We start from the raw sequence: 16,285 nt of genomic DNA, 5'->3' as shown, positions 1-16,285 counted from the left end.
AGGTGTCTGTCTTTGGTTCGTCCTGCGGAGGCGGTGTCGATGAAGAGGATGGGAGAGGGCGCCTGCTTGGGCTGCAGCGGACGAGTTGGCCTTGGCAAAACTTGGCTGGGGGCCGACGAAGCGGATGACGGACGCTAGCGACAAAGTTGGCAGGACAGGTCAAAGTCGGGACGGACAGGTCAAGACAGGTCAGACAGGCTACGAGATGGGGTTTATTTCTTCCAGAAACGGAAGCGAAGGGTGAAAGGAGGGGCTTTTAGGTCATCGTTGGGTCAGCATGGAGCCAAGATCGTGCAAAGAGCAGGAGGCAGAGTGGACGCGCACCGATAAGAAGGATTGATATTTACTGCCGTCCGACGCAGGCCTGCGGCATCTGGTGGTATCGCTGAGGTTTGAGGAGGTTGTGATTCGTCGTCGGCGCGAATCCTGATGGGTTCGCTCAGTTTGGTCTAGCTCGGGGGGGGGGGATGAGACGTAACTGACCGTCAAGGTTCTCCACCCCGATTGGGAAGTTTATGCAGATGGACCAGCATGTACTGTAGAGTTCAAGTAATACGTGTGCAGCAGTACTTAATTGCGCGTCGAAGGACTTGCGTATACTTGCAAGTACTTATGAGCACACTATTCATCCGTTTGCGCCGTTCTTGTACTCTGCACTCCGTACTGTTGCATGTACAAGTAAGTAGTTCGAAGTAATACGGAGTAATTCTCCGTACAGTACTCTGTACTCCAGGCGGAGTACCTACAGTGCAAGCATACGCATAATGCATTCCAGTACTTGCATGTACGTGTAAAAAGTACAGGCCATACTTGCAGCTACAATGGAGGACATGCACTCCGTACTCCGTACAGTAAGTACGGGCATTCAATACTCGCAAGTACATGTACATGCACACCGACGACTTGTGCTGTTGATGTACGGAGTAGATGTTGCTTGAATGGTACCGAGTAGTAGTTCACACTTGCGGAGATACGCAAGTGCAAAACGCCTCGAGAGTACATATACAACGGCGTTGAGAGGTAGATCGATAGCCATAGTAGTACTCCGTACTTAGATCGGATAACCATAGTAGCGGTAGCAGTGTGCGCATAGGGTATCCGCCATCCACCCACACACGTCGTCAACGCGTGACGATTGTCCTAGCGTCGGTCCAAAAGCTCAACAAAAGAGAAGAAAATATTAACGACTCTACCAGTGTCGGTCAAAGGAGCAAAGAAACGTACTTACTGTAACGACGGTGGGTTGGTGGGCTGGTGGGCTGGAGCTTGGCAGAAAATACCAAGAGAGAGGGGCGGCGAGTGGCTGCTTCATTGGAGTTATCCAGCGTCGGCAGAAGGAAGCATGTCCTACGAGCCTTAGCCGCAGAAGCCAAGTTCCGCCCGATGCCGCAGCGTCCGGCGCGGGCTCGGAGCCGCCGCAGCGCGGCAGAGGGAGAACCGGGGGGGGGGCTGGTCATGGTGGACCGAAATCTCGTCCTGGCCGGGCTCGCACGATGCAGCTCCCACCTTCGTGGCTTTCTGCTCGAGTTCCGGCCACGTGCTCGCATCGCCCAAGGCTGTCGACGCAGTGCTGGCTCATGCATGCGGCAGCATGTGGCAGCACGAGGCGCATGCAGGCACATTTACGATCGAGGGTGTACGAGCCCGTGGACGAGCACGAGCGTGCCAGATGCACTCAGGGCGAAGGCGTCAGACGACGATCTCATCTCGTCGCCCGACGGCGCGCACCGCGCATGCTCGCCATGTCGCGAAACAGCGTTTGTTTGTTCCGTCTGCGACACGACCAGCATGCATGACTTCTGTTGTCCTCCAACATGAACGGAGATGGGCTCACCGGCTGTCATCCAGCTGGTTCGCCTCGGTCGATCCGTTCGCTGGACGAACGGTAATTAGTGGCTGTGCTTGCACTCTACAAGCAAGTACATGGTTTGCTCGTCGCGTTTGCCTATGCCTAGTTGCCGATTCTGCGGGAGCTGGTCATCAGACCAAGAACAGAACCAAATATCGGCCAAAGGGAGCGAGCGCATTGTGATGATGGGACGTCGGGACGGATCATCAGCTGGCCTGGCCATCATTCGACATCGGCACGGTATGAGAAGCAAGGGATTGCGGGCGTTGTTGATTATGTGCCATTACTCGTACGCGTAGGCCCTGCTCCGTCCCTACTCATCGTCGCCCTGCATGCTGCCATTGCAAGTACTTGCAGTAATCGTCCTACTAGCTCAGGTACTACCATGCGCACCCTTTCCTGAGCACAGTTCTCCGTACAAGTAAATGTAAACGAAACAAGGCAGCGTGAGCAATGCCGAAACAACGTAACCACACCGGTTTCGAGAATGCGGCTGACGGGTTGACGCAAAAACCATCCCATCCCCTGATGCATCAGCAGCCTACTGTAAGTACCTAGTAGGTACTTGTACTCGGCACGGCGCAGTGTACACTTACACAGGCATTACACCAGCCGCGTCCAGGTGCAGTACTTAAGTATGAAGTATTACGTCGTACTTACCCGGCGCGGTGTAACGAGTGGAGGAGGGGCGGCATTGCGTGCCAACGCACCATCAAGGTCCTCAGCGGTACCTACCCTGCTTGTCGCACCAACTGTACGGAGTACCGACTGCTCATTCGTCGCCAATTCATCCATCAGGGTACGAAGTAATTACGGAGTAAATTACCAGGAATATCATGTGCTCCACGCAAGGTGCGAGTGCCTCCTCCACGGCAATATACCAGTAAGTACGGAGTACTTACTTACTTACGGAGTAATTACCACCGTGTACTTACACCCGCTACACCCACAAGCACAGACTACAGTACAGTACTGTAAGTACACCCAAGTACTAATATGCATATCACAACGTGCAGCACTCCGCACTCAGTACTTGCATTGACAGTCCTTCGAAGTTGGTTCAAAAAAAAAAACTTGGCAGGCAGACTATCCGCCGCGGACGATGAGCACCGACGTGAGCGGATAACTTTGTGGCCAGTTGCGCCGCAACCTCAACTACATGTACTGTAGATTAAATCTAGTTGCTGTCCGTACGCATACTCGAAGGAGTCATCGGCCACGCGAGCGGCTGAGGAGCATTCAGGCATGTGTGGTCAACGTCTGTCTGTACATGCCAGTACCACGCACTCCAGAGCAGCTGCACGAACGTGAGCAAGTAGGTACCTACACAATAGCATGACGCTCTTGGCCGAACGCACTTGCATCGATTTGTTTCGGTACGTGCATACATTTACAGTACATGTATTCGTGTAATTAATAATACGTCATGATACCCCAAATGAGCGCATGTGCGTATGCAGTAATATTGTATGTTGGTCGTGCCTGCAGCAACCGATCAATGAAGAAGGCAGGAGCTGCGGTCGACGGGGGAGAGGAGAAGGAAGACCGTCGTCTCCCCCTCCTCCTCATCGGACGGTCGCTGCTGCGCGGCCTGCTCGACAAGAATCGAGAGTCGAAAGCAGCACGATGCGTTCTGCGTGAACCGCGTATGCCGTCCAGGGATCGCGTCATGGGCCATCGTCGATCGTTGCGAGTGTTTCCTTCGCCTTCCAGCACCAACAGCACGTACCCCTACCGCATTGACCAATCCTCCTCGTGGAGCGAGGTGCGAGTATTATCGTACTTGTACTGCAAGTAAGTCACGCCGTACTGGCTAAAACCTCATGCTCGTTTTACTTACATGCAATACATGTAGGTCGGGCAAGTGGCATGTGGACGAAGATGATCAGTGCCCTCATCACCCGACCAGGGGAACCAATCGTAAACCCCCCTTCCTCCGCTTCTCCCCTCCCCGGAAATCTCTTTGCAAGGATCAGCAACCGGTCCAGAGAGGTTCTCACCAGCCGAATCTTGGCGCTTGCACCTCATGCAAAACTCGGCGGATAGCCATCTCTCCTCTCCGCCACCATCAACATGGTCGGGCACCCATATTGGCCTCGCCTCCTGCGTTGTGGGCCCTCGGCCAGATGAGACGGGCGCGTCGAGGCTTCGAGTGCCACAAGAGAGCGCGAGTACGGGGCGGCATGAACTGTCCATCGAAAAAGCTGTTACCCGCTTTGCCAGTAAACAATAATGCACCGTCGGATGCAAGTATTTAATCAGCCGTCGTTGCTCCTCTGCCAGCCAGCCTCGCGTCCCCCCATCTTCTCTCCCCACGTCTGTCGAGATCGTCGTTTTCCTTCTCCGGTCCAGTCCAGTCCAGTCCAGTCCGGTCCAGTCGAGCCAGATAAAGATGCATCCTACCGCGTGGCTTTCGTTCGCTCTCGTCGGCTTAGCCGTCGCCACCCCCCATGGGCAGCATGAGCATGTGGAGGACTCCGCCGTGGACAAGACTCCGCTGCCTTCGCCTCTCAACTCGCCAACACCATCCATCACCGGGACGTGCAGGGGTCACGGCAACCACTGGCACTGCCCAGACGGCGTGCCCGAGCCCACGACGCCTCCCGCTCAGAAAACGACGACCCAGGGCGAGATGACGGGCCACGGTCACGCCGAGCCCACCGGCACCAGCTGCACACCTCACCACGGCCACTGGGACTGCCCGTCCGGCGTCCCGGAGCCTACGACGCAGCCCGCTCAGGACACCACGGCCCAGGGCGAGGACACGGACCACGACCATGCCGAGCCCACCGGCACCAGCTGCACACCTCACCACGGCCACTGGGACTGCCCGTCCGGCGTCCCGGAGCCTACGACTCCGCCCGCTCAGGACGCCACGGCCCAGGGCGAGAAGACGGGCCACGGTCATGCCGAGCCCACCGGCACCAGCTGCACGCCTCATGGCGACCACTGGCACTGCCCGTCCGGCGTGTCTCGGCCTGCCACGCCGCCGGCCACGTTCGGCTCTCAGACGGCGTCCCGCAACAGCAGCAGCACCTTCGCCTCCCCTTCCGTCACCGCCTCTCCCGCCGCCGCCGCCGCCGGTGGCCGGCCCGCCGCTCCTTTCTTTGCCGCCGCCGCCTTCTTCGTCGGTGCCATTATTTTGTAGGCGGTCGCCGTTGCGCACAACGTTGGTCGGCTGGGAAGACACAGTACAGTTGGATTCTCGATGCAGCTGCCCTGGACCGCGCACTTGTTGGTGGAGGGTCAGGCGAACGATTATGATTTCCATTCTCACCCTTTTTTCACCACCTTACCCTTGAAGGGCATCTCATGTGAAGAGAGAGGGGCGGGGTTGCGTCGATGCCGGCAACGAAGCGCCCGAACCCGTGAAGCGAGAAGACTTCGGGCGCCAAGCTCGAAGGGATTCATAGCACCCGACCATTAATGCTATTTTCGAGCCTCCCACATCGAGTCCCCTGTGATTTCTGTCGCATCTTTCAACGATTCGCGTCGACGAGCTTCTTGAGTGTGAAGGGTACTTGCCGTAGAGTACGTGGTATTCCTGTGCGGGTCACCAAACGATGTAGATTGACCATGGGCCGCGGGTCTGAAAGGGCGGGACACAGGTCATTATGGCGCCCTCGACGCTGCGAGTGCAAGCATCGACCTGTGCACGTGTGCCTATGGCACGGAGGGGACAGTCGAAGTTCCAGAACCCCCTCGGGAGGGGGCGCAAGCATACGCATAAAGGTCGGACAGGTTCGAGCGATGGCGCAAATGATGGGACGCCAGGCAATAGGCGGACTGGGGATGTCGGCATTACTCGGTCGATGCCGATAAGCATCGATTCATCTTCGGCTTGCGGTAACGATGCTGGTAACGATGCTGGTAACTATGCCGGTTGCACAGATCACCCATTGGCCCTGTTTCCTTTCCTGAATCTACGGGCATGTACGCCGTACAGAACACGTGCTCCGTGCTGCATCTACGGATTCTGCGCATTTGTTTTAACTGCCAATCACCCCTGCGGTACAGGTAGATTTACCTGGACTCCCCTGCAGCCGTGCTCGCTCATTGACTTTGTCGTCATCTGTGGGCTCCCATGTCGGTGGGCCGGCGGTGGCAATGCAGGTACCGACCCTGCTGATCAAATTAATTCCTCCCCATTCTGCCTCATCGGAGAGGCAAAGTCATTCAGCTAGGACGAAACCGTACGACTCCAATCCACACTCTCCTTCTCTTTGATGAAGCTCGCCCGCCATCTTGAGGTGATACTCCTCCCACTCGGCCTTGGCTCGCCCGCCAGTGCCGCCGCCATCTCATCGGTTGCCGGGGCCTGGGCGCTCGAGAAAGGTTTATGACGTGGCCGCACCAAGTCTTGGTCGTGTCTTTGACATGCTTTGCTCACATTCATCCCATCCACCCTCAGCTGCCACACATTCAACATGAAGCTCCTTCCAGCCCTCACTCTCGCAGCGCTCGTGACCGCTCAAGCACCGGCCAGGTCGATGGAAAGCGTCCAAGCGGAACAGTTGAACGCACTTAGCGCTTGGAGATACGCGAGAGCCGTTGAACGTTCGGCCATGCTCATAACTCACAATGTTCAAACGATCTCGAAAATCGGACAAACCACGTTGGACGATGCCTTCGCCGCCGTTGATACCCTGTCCAAGGACGAAGAGGAGCACATGAAACCTGTCCGAGAACTCATGAAGAATATTATAAACGGCCAAGAGCTAGAATCCTTTGCTTCCCTTGTGAAGAAAGCGGAATTAACCTCTCGAGAAACTGCGTATATGGCGTATAGGAGATATGTGAGTGAGCCAGTTTTGCGATCGTCGTCTGCCACCGACAGGACGCTAAACACTACACTCGACCGCACAGGACAAGCTCGGAGAAGAAATAGATGGCTTGAGGAACCAGCGGCCCGTGCAAAAACAAGGGGCTGGCCTTTATGGCTCTGCACTCCACGCCGCACCGAGCAAGTAACCAGCTGTGGCCGTAACGGATGGAGTGAGATGCGATGAAATGGACTGCAACACAGGGCAAAGGGTCGTCTTGGTCCCGATATACCGGCAGCAGACGACGAGTCCAAGCTTTCAATATGCATGATATTTTAATACACATGATTGCACGTCAGCATGAGTACATTTAGATTTATATTGAAATTAGCTGGCATGATTCCTACTGCACTGGATATGTAGATAAAAATAAATGGCCAGATGTTTGCATCGTCGCCATCCAATCCCAACTTGCATACCTGCCAATCATCATGAGAGCTCGTACGGCGACCGGAATACCGATCGACGGCCGCCACAGCTGGCCATTTACGCACTTGACCTGTGGGGATGAATACGCTGCCTTGTAGGTGCCCGTCAGCCTCCTTCTCTCCATGTCGTTGCATCACAGTACCTGGTGCGTACTGGTCTCTGCAGATGTTCAAGCACGCAAGAATACTCCTCCAACACATGCTACGTACATGTTCTTAGGTTAGGTGTACGAAGTTCAAGTTGGTTAATATTGATGATACTTTCACACTTACATTTAGGCTTCGTACCAGAACTTGCACCAGCCACAACCGCGGCCACAGCCACAGCGGAAAAGCCCCAGTTGGCCTTCCCGCCACTACTGGCCCACCAGCTCCAACGTTGCAGCAGCTCCCAGCAGCTTCACGCTCCTCCTCCTCGCTCTGGTCACGCGGCATCGTCAACACCAAACGTCACTTTCTCCCATGTGGCCGAAGCAGCACCCCGAAACTAAGCACATGCGCCCTTAGACTAGTCTCCCACCCCTTCCTCGTGAGCCGTCGAAAGCGAGCCAGCAGCCAAGATCACGACGACGTCCGGCCCGCCTGACTCTACTCGCCTCGTCCCAAGCTTTATCCCCGTTTCCAAGCCAGCTCTTTTCCCTTATTCCACGAGACACGAGACACGACACATTGATACACATACCATATATACGCATATAAATGCGACACCGCGGCCAACGCACCGCTGCCGCCGCAATGTCCAAATCAACGCTCGCCATGTTTGCTGCCCTCGGCGCCGGAGGCGGTGCCGCCCTCACCGCCGCAGTCTATTCACTACGCTCCCCTGCCAACGCCAAGAGAGCCGAAGCTACCAGCACGACCATCGTCTCCCCCACCGCCACGGGGACGAAAACGGCGACGGCTCTGCCTCCCACCCAAATCTTCGCCAACACCGCTCTCGCCGGCACTGCCAACCCCGTCAACCCGGCCGGCCTCTTCGACTATGGCTTCCCGGGTCCCGTGGCCGATGTTGCCAACCGCTCCGCCCTCATCTCCAGCTACGATCGTCGCACCCGCAACCCTCACTGGGTCGTCGAGCACATCACGCCCGCCTCGCTCGCCATCCGCGACGGCGATCGCAAGCACAGCGCCTTCCTCGAGGACGACTCCGTCCCTCAAAAGTTCCGCGCCGGCCTCAAGGACTACCACCGCAGCGGCTACGATCGCGGTCACCAAGTGCCTGCCGCCGACGCCAAGTGGTCCCAGAAGGCCATGGACGAGACCTTTTACCTCTCCAACATGTGTCCCCAGGTCGGCGAGGGCTTCAACCGTGACTACTGGGCTCACTTTGAGGATTTCTGCCGTCGCCTCACCAGGCAGTATCCCTCCGTCCGCATCGTCACCGGCCCCCTCTACCTCCCGCGCAAGGATCCCGTCGACAACAAGTGGTACGTCAAGTACGAGATGATCGGCAGTCCACCCTCCGTCGCCGTGCCCACGCACTTCTACAAGGTCATCTTCGCCGAGGATGGCAAGACCGGCGGCAACGTCTCCATCGGCGCCTTCGTCCTTCCCAACGCCCCCATCTCCAACGACAAGCCCATCACCGACTTCGAGGTCCCTATCGAGGCTGTCGAGCGTGCCAGCGGCCTCGAGTTCGCCACCAAGCTACCCATCCAGCGACGGAAGCGCCTGTGCGCAGACACCACCTGCGCCCTCGTCATCAAGGACTACGCCGACAGGCAGAAGGCCTTCAACAAGCCTGGTCAGCGCGCTTTACCGCCACCCAAGGCATAGGTTATAGACCATCAACCGTGAATCACGCCGCATCGCCATCGTTTTGAGGAAGGAAAGGACCGTCGCATGACGAAACTGCATCGTTGCATTGCACCGCCTCTGGCCTGTGGCTTGAAAGACTACACCAGCCTAGTTTATTTCATCGCATATCTCAGATAGATAGACCCGAGCGCAAGCGCGCATCGCCGCCATCATCCTAGTGTATAATCGCCGTGTACATTAGCACCCATAGTTCAGGTGGCCCTCGCTTTTTCATTCAGCCTTATTTATGTAGCAACAGCATCACGTCCCCCTTATCCGTCTCCGCTTTCGTTCCTCTGCACGCGTCCACGCAAGCATCGTAGAAGCGCCCCTGTCACGTCGTCACCCCTACTCGCAACTCGACCTCCAAAAACGCCGTTCCGAGGGTATCACTCCGCCTGGCTGCAAAAATCACTCGGCAGCTCCTACCGGGCTCTCGTGTACTTGCCGTGCCGCTGCTCGTGACGCAGGCTCTCCTCTTGGCTGGGAAGAGGTGCCCGTCGTCTGATGGTGTCGCCCTTGTCGCTCTCCACATGCGGAACGGGTGGAGGCGGCGGCGGCGGCGGCGGCGGGATTTGCAGCGGAAAGCCGCCGGGCAGCGAAAGAACATTCCCGGGCGGCGGAATGAGGCCGGGAGGCAGCGCGCCCGGGGGCGGCAAGGGGACACCAGCTTTCTTCATCATCTCGAGGAGACGAGCGGGGTCGAGAGGGTTGTTGGGGTCGAGACCTGGCAACGGAGGCGGCGGCGCTCCGTTGAGCCCCGGAAGAGGGAACAAAGGAGGTGGCAGGGGAGCCCCGGCGCCGGCGCCGACACCGGGGATCATGGGCGGCGGCGGAGGGACGGCTCCCAGGCCGGGGACACCGCCGCCCAGGGGAAGGCCCGGGATGCCAGGCAGACCAGAAGCGGCGAGCTTTTGGGCATCTTGGTCGACGAGGGCCTCCATCTCATCCTCCATCTCTTGCTGCTCTTCCTCCTGTCGCTGTCGACGATTGCCCCGACGGTCCCAGGTGCCCTGGGCTTCGGCCGCGGCCTCGCCGATGTGATATCGGTCTTGGGAGACGTCGACATCCCCGGGCCTGGCGCGGGTCCAGAAGCGGGTGATCCTGTCGTTGGATCCGGTAGCCAGGATGTGGCCAAGAGGGTGCCAGTCTAGCGACCAAATGGCGTAGTCATGTGCAAAAGGTACCTTGTGCGTCGGCCAGACGGATTGCGCAGGCGTCGTGCTGGGCTCCATACTGTCATACGGCGCCACAGTCAAGGCCTGACCGGGAGGGGTGTTGGGGGTGTCGAGTAGGTAGTGGAAGAGGGAGCCGTCCATGCCTCCGGTCGAGAGCAGGTTGGGATGGATCGGGTGGAAGGACAATGTCGAAATATCCTTTTCGTGCCCTTTCAGGAGGCATATATCTCGCATCGTCCGGAGGTCGAATACGCGTGCCGTCTGGTCTCGAGCCGACGTCGCAAGGCACATGCCGCGAACCTTTTCGAACGTAACCTTGGTGATGGTGCTCTTGTGTCCGTGAAGGGTGGTCAGGCAGCGACTGGTTCGGGGATCCCACAGCTTGACCAGATGATCCTTGGACCCGGATACCAATAAACCCTTGGTAGGGTGCCAATCCACCGTCTTCGCATCCCATCCGTGTCCTTCTAGCTTGGACTCCATCTGGCCCATGGCAAAGTCGAAGACTTTGAGGGTCGAGTCGTCGGAGGCACTCACAAACTTGGAGTCGTTGGGACTGAAGGCGAGATCTCGGATGGGGTCCGAGTGTGCGTGGATGCTCTGCACGTTGTTGAAGTTTGGCTGCCAGTACTTGATTAGGCCATCGTGATCACCGGAGATCAGCCAGTCGTCGCTGTGAGAGTACTCGAGAGCTCGAATGGCAGCGTCGTGGGCCTGCATGATGGTCTCGAAATTGAACCCAGTACCGTTCCAGAGGGTGAATTCTCCGCTCGTCGATGCCGTCAAGAGCCGGCGACCTTCCGGAGTCCATCTCACGACGTTGACAGGGTGCTTGATCTTGTTCAAGGAGGAGTGTAGATGCTTGGAGGGGATGGTATCCGCAGCAGACACCGGTCGGCCCGCCGGCGGGATCATCTAGACGCGATTAATAACGCCGGCCACACTGATGAGATGTCGAAGCAAAGAACATACATCCACAATGTAACTTGCACTGGGTCTCTCCGCCTCACCAGTATAACCGCCCTTGTACGAAGCCGTCCGGTTGCGCAGCCATTGGATGACAGTGGCGCTGTAGTCGGTAACGGGCCCTGTCGGATGGTAAGTCAGCGCCGCAAAGAGAGTACACTTTCTCCCATCTCTCCTAGCCCTGCGGATTGCATATCAAAAAGAAAGGATGGGATGGGATGGGGATGGGGGCTGATGTGATATGAGGCGATTCGACATGATGTCAAGGCAGGCGCACGGTCAGCACTATAGGGGTTCGACCTCTCATCTCTCCGGGACCTGCTACAGTGGCTTCTGGCAGATAATTCTGTTTATCCTAGGGCACACGAAAGGAGATGATGCATCAACAACATCGACTCGGACTGGGCCCATGCCTACAGGGTCTGCGGGGGGGCAACAGGACGTCCGATGAGCCGCCGCCGCATCGAGGGATTGACCAAGCTAGACATGATTGAATGCGAGTGGTCGCTTCACCACTGCGTTGGAATACTTCGCACCCGACCTGACGCTGGGGAGTTTGCGTGGTTGTCTTTCAACGACAAACGCGACGGAGGAGAGGGAAAAAGTGCAAATGCAACTGTTGGTCCACGATATGCCCGGGGGGGGGGGGGGACAAGCCAGCTCAACGGGCGAGGAGAGGCAAGTGAAGAAAAGGAAACGACGGCAAAGTAGGGACTTACTTCTCCCACGAATCTTGAGATGTCCACCATCTTGTCCCCCGCGATCGCCGGGATCTCCACGGGGCTCATAAGCCATGGCCACGATCTCGCCGAGGCGAGCCTCGTCAGAATCCGCTAGTTTTGAGACAGTAGTAGCAAGATGGCGGTCAATGGGGTGAAATCGTGCGCTCGCATGCGTCGCGTGTGGATGGTGAAGCAGTTCGGTTCCGGCCAGCGATCGGAGAAGTTGCGATGGTGTTGAAGTGGGCAAGATTTTGTCGGCTTGAAGCTTGGAGCTTGCCGTGGCGTCGCTGAGGATGCGGTACTCTATAGATAAGATACAGGGAGTTAGTGGTTGCGCGTGTTGTACGTACCCACGGACAACGGAGTATCTTGGGTCCTTGATCGCTTGGCTAGTTGTTAGAGCGAGCGGGAAGGCACTTAACTAGCAAGTGACGAGTATCACGTGATGCTACTATGGTCACAACCGACAGGAGGAGGCCTGTTCTGTTCCTGTTCATGTTTTGGTTTGTGTTGTATGCATGGCCTGCGACGAGGTCCAACAGCCGTACGAAAGGGGAACGCCTTCCTAATTTTTCCGATGATATGCATAGGACCAGTTTATTCTCCGGGAAAACCCAAGGCGTTATCACGGCATATAACGTGCAAGAGGTATTTCTATCCCTCGCTCAACTTCCAGCATGTGCCACAAGAGGGGTGGCGACCCAAGAATTCGGAGGAAGTCTTGATGAAAGGAATGGGAGCAATTTGCCTGTGCCATTCAGTCCACCTCATCAAGGGCATGACACATGAGAAGTGAAATACAGCATGGAAATACACACGCCGTGCTCGACAAGCCCAAATTTCCAACGCATGCGAACTTGATGAGGTGAGAATGCGAAACGCAATGGTAATGTTCGCCGCAAATGCTGTACAAAAAGTGCATCAATCTGTTCCACTCCGACATCCCAATCCGTCCTCACCTGCTCCCACCGCGCGCAACATGTTCCCGAGGTATTCATTCATGCCATCATCATCCATCAGCTCTCTCGCCTGCCCCTTTTCACGGGTGGCGGCGACCGAGACCTGCTCTCGCTGTACTGCCTCCTTCGCTTCGGAGGCGCCGGGCTCGGCGACCGAGACAAGCTCTTGCCGTAATTCCGTCGCGACCTTGGCTCCGGTGAGCCAGAGTATGAGTCGCGTTCACGCCCTCGCCTGGGGGGAGTCCGGGAACGAGAGCGGGACCGGGACGGTGATCGGGAGCGCGACCGCGACCGCGAGCTATACGATCTCGATCGCGATCGGCTGCCCGAGTACGACCGCGGTCGTCCACGCCGCGGTGGCGTCCGTGACAGTGTGCGCCCTCGCCCGGCACCCCGATTCGGACTCGGAGATGGCGAGCGCGAATAGGACGATCCAGTGTAGGACGAGTAGCTCGACACGGAATCCGAATCCGAGTTGTCCTGCGCCGGGGGAGCCGGAAGAGCAGGCTTCGGCATGTTTTGCAAGTACTCTCTCATCTCCTCCGTGAGAGCGCCCATGCCGATACTGGTAAAGTAGTTGATGGAGAACCTGATGTTGCGAGGATTGTCCCGTGGCAGCAGACCGGCAAGGCTCGGCTGCATTACCGGATCATTCATCTTGGCCCTCAGCTTCGGCAGTCCGGTCTCCTCGACGATGGCTTGAAAAAGAATCTTGATGAAGATGCGGCTGCTCGACGTTGTTTCATCCTCGTTCAGGTGAATCACCGACATGCAGTGCCAGCCGATGGCATCCACGCCGAGCATGTGGCCGAACAGCTGGGCAATGTTGCGAAGCTTGTTGTTCTCATACCGATGGATCGTCTCGTAGTACTTGACGAAGGCCTGCTCGAATAGGTCGCACCAGAGACGGTTGATCTTGGCAAACCGCTCACCGATGAGGCCGAAAAACTTGGTGTACGTCTTCTCCTGCGAGCAACACTCGATGATCATCGACGGCAACTCCGACTCGAGGCCCGTCGGGAGGTTGATCTTCATGAGCTTGTGCACCGCTTCCTCGGGATCGGCGCTCGACATGATGGTGAGGTAGATGGTCCTCCGCAGGTTGACAAGATCGACGTTGGATTGATCCTTGATCTCCATGGCTTTGGTCTCCTCATCTTCCTCATCGGAGCTCTCATCTTCGTCACCGTCATCGTCATCGTCGTCTTCGTCGCCGCTGTCTTCGCCCAAAATTTCCGCCTTGAGTTTTCTGTACGCCTCCTCGTTCTCCTCCCAGCTCGGGTCGAACTTGAAAATGTTGAGGCCATCCTGCACGTCAAGTTCGCCCTCGAGGTTGACCTGATGCGTGATCTGATCCTCTTCCTCGACAAGGTCCAGCTCCTCCTTGATGGCCGGGTTGTCCTTGAACTTGTCCTTTCGAACCTGGAAGAGCACCTCGATCATGTACTGCGTTCGCTTGTCGATGTCGGCTTCGTGCAGGATGTTTCGAAATTGATCAAAGACGGCCATGGCAATGGTCGGCTGCATGTCCTCGATGTATTGGCCGACTTCGCGGCAGAAGCCGACGGCGATCTCGACGCTGTCGTCCGTCGGCTTATGCAGCAGCAACAGGAGCATCTGGCCCGCCAGCATCTCGTGCTGGACCTGTTGGTTGATGAGATGGGCGAGGAAGGTTGTCGAAGACAGGCACACCGACTTGTCATTTCGCCTGAAGCCTTTGCGGAACTGCATGACGAGGCGCTTGACCAACAGCTCTCCGACCTGCGGCAGCTTCGTGTTGACAATGGCCGCCATGGCCGCGTAGATGGGCGTGAAGGGCAAACTGGCCGCCTGCGCCTTCATGATGGATCGGCAGAAGAGTCCCCTCCCACGAACGAGATTCTCGCCGAACAGCTCGGGGACGATGTGCTTGATGTTCCCCGTGTTGACCTTGTTGATGAGGCCGTTGATGCTCTTCTTCAACGCCTCCCACGCCATCCGCTGGTACTCCTTGCTCGTCTTGTCCGTTATCTGCGCCTGAAGCGCCCTCAGCCGCGCCGGTGGTATGTAGGTGCCCCCCGACCTCATGTTGAGGAGCTTCTCGTACTCTGCCTTGGCCGTCGCCTGCTTCTCCTCCTCGGTGCGCGGTGGCGGCTGGGGGCGCTGAGGGCGCTGGGGACGATATGAGTCGCCGCCATCACGATGGCCTCCACGCTCGCGACGCGGCATGTCTACTCCAGCCGACGCCATCGTCGTTGTGAGGTGCGTTGTCGGGTTGGAAATAAGCAACCGAGAGATGGTATGGTAAAGGAATAATTCCGCCAGCCTTGTTTGTCTTGGCTTGGAGTTTCTACCAAGGAAATCTGGTGCACGGGCCAACAAGGCTCAGCAAGGCAAGGCTGGCACGATGAACGACGGTGCGCCACAGTGATGCACCGCCACCCTGCCTCACCCTTCTACGGTGCAGCACTTAAGTAAGTAAGCACATGAAGTCCATGCATGTACTCCGTACTTATGTAAGTACTTGCACCACACTGTGCATCAAGGTACCTTGCGCTAGCCAAGTGCTGCACTGTGCTTCCTGGTGGGAACTAATCCTAATACATATACGGAGTATTCGTACAGTGCACAAAAGTAAATACAAGTACATGCGGCAGGAAATACTGCACACTGTAGTGCCTAGCAAGCGTACTTACATAAGTATGTACTTGTTGCAGTGCTGCGTATTGCCGCACTGTACTTACATGTACCGTGCGCATATTGCAGCTCACTTGAACTAGACAGCATCGTCACAAGCTCTCGGAGTATTACTGCGCATCCCTTGCTGGCACCGCGACTGAACCACGCTCCTTTTCAGCAGGCGCCTGCGTACGGAATCACCATCGCCACGCATCTACGTGTGTTCTAACAATGGTTCGCGCGTTCCCCTTCCGCTTTTGCCTCCATCTCGGCTCGGACATGCTGACGCGACCAATTCTAGCTCGACAAACTCGTTGGCCTTGCCATGCTCGTGGCCGCCTCCGTCGTCTTTCTCTACTACACCGTCTGGACACTTCTCATGGTACATCCTACCCTCCTCGGAAGCATGGCCGCTCCGTCGTTTGTGCATCATCAGCTTGTTAACGGCATGAAAGCCCTTTGTCGACGACGACCACCCGCTCCAGAACTTTTTCCTCCCCCGCGTATGGGCCGTCCGCATCCCCGTCATCATCGTTCTCCTTGGCTCCGCAGTTGTGGGATCATTCTTGAGCATGGTTATGATTCGAAGCAACCGGAAGAAGGCTGCCAAGGCCAAGGCTGCAGGGAAAAAGAAGGCGTAGGAGCAGGTGCATGTCGCCTATTGCCTGTACCTGTAATATCAAACCCCCCCAGGTGCCATGGCACATCACACACACCCCTCATCATGTATAATCGAAGCCGTCTGTCCGTGGGCACGCGTATTGTGGCCAACGGTATCCAGACCGGTGGACTGCAATCAGAAGAGGAGGCGTGGGGATGGGTATCATATCTGTTTCTATTTAACAGCTTGCTGCTGAGCGCCATTGTGCCAAAACAAAAGCTGACCATACAAATGAGTGTACCAA

The 16,285-nt window shown here is 57.0% G+C and overlaps 5 protein-coding genes across 5 annotated transcripts; 4 read left to right on the top strand and 1 right to left on the bottom strand.

Moving 5' to 3' along the window:
* Positions 1-3,275: 3,275 nt before the first annotated feature.
* DCS_01308 (uncharacterized protein) lies at positions 3,276-4,997 on the top strand (the record flags this gene model as incomplete). Its single annotated transcript, XM_040798642.1, has 2 exons — positions 3,276-3,643; positions 4,133-4,997. The coding sequence occupies 2 exons, from the start codon at positions 3,276-3,278 to the stop codon at positions 4,995-4,997; spliced, it is 1,233 nt and encodes a 410-aa protein (XP_040659525.1).
* A 1,279-nt stretch (positions 4,998-6,276) lies between these two features.
* DCS_01307 (uncharacterized protein) lies at positions 6,277-6,820 on the top strand (the record flags this gene model as incomplete). The annotated part of the gene is made up of 2 exons (XM_040798641.1): positions 6,277-6,645; positions 6,716-6,820. 2 exons carry the CDS (start codon positions 6,277-6,279, stop codon positions 6,818-6,820), a joined length of 474 nt encoding a protein of 157 aa, XP_040659524.1.
* Positions 6,821-7,835: 1,015 nt separating this feature from the next.
* On the top strand, positions 7,836-8,876 carry DCS_01306 (DNA/RNA non-specific endonuclease; the record flags this gene model as incomplete). The annotated part of the gene is made up of 1 exon (XM_040798640.1): positions 7,836-8,876. One exon carries the CDS (start codon positions 7,836-7,838, stop codon positions 8,874-8,876), a length of 1,041 nt encoding a protein of 346 aa, XP_040659523.1.
* A 446-nt stretch (positions 8,877-9,322) lies between these two features.
* Positions 9,323-14,951, bottom strand: DCS_01305 (cell cycle control protein; the record flags this gene model as incomplete). The annotated part of the gene is made up of 6 exons (XM_040798639.1): positions 9,323-10,990; positions 11,048-11,163; positions 11,761-12,066; positions 12,114-12,152; positions 12,723-12,914; positions 13,115-14,951. The coding sequence occupies 6 exons, from the start codon at positions 14,949-14,951 to the stop codon at positions 9,323-9,325; spliced, it is 4,158 nt and encodes a 1,385-aa protein (XP_040659522.1).
* Positions 14,952-15,611: 660 nt separating this feature from the next.
* Positions 15,612-16,021, top strand: DCS_01304 (dolichol phosphate-mannose biosynthesis regulatory protein; the record flags this gene model as incomplete). The annotated part of the gene is made up of 3 exons (XM_040798638.1): positions 15,612-15,614; positions 15,682-15,762; positions 15,836-16,021. The coding sequence occupies 3 exons, from the start codon at positions 15,612-15,614 to the stop codon at positions 16,019-16,021; spliced, it is 270 nt and encodes an 89-aa protein (XP_040659521.1).
* Positions 16,022-16,285: the final 264 nt, after the last annotated feature.

The sequence above is a fragment of the Drechmeria coniospora genome, chromosome 01 (assembly GCF_001625195.1).
Source record: "Drechmeria coniospora strain ARSEF 6962 chromosome 01, whole genome shotgun sequence".
Lineage (NCBI taxonomy): Eukaryota > Fungi > Ascomycota > Sordariomycetes > Hypocreales > Ophiocordycipitaceae > Drechmeria > Drechmeria coniospora.
This window is presented reverse-complemented; position numbering and strand designations above follow the sequence as displayed.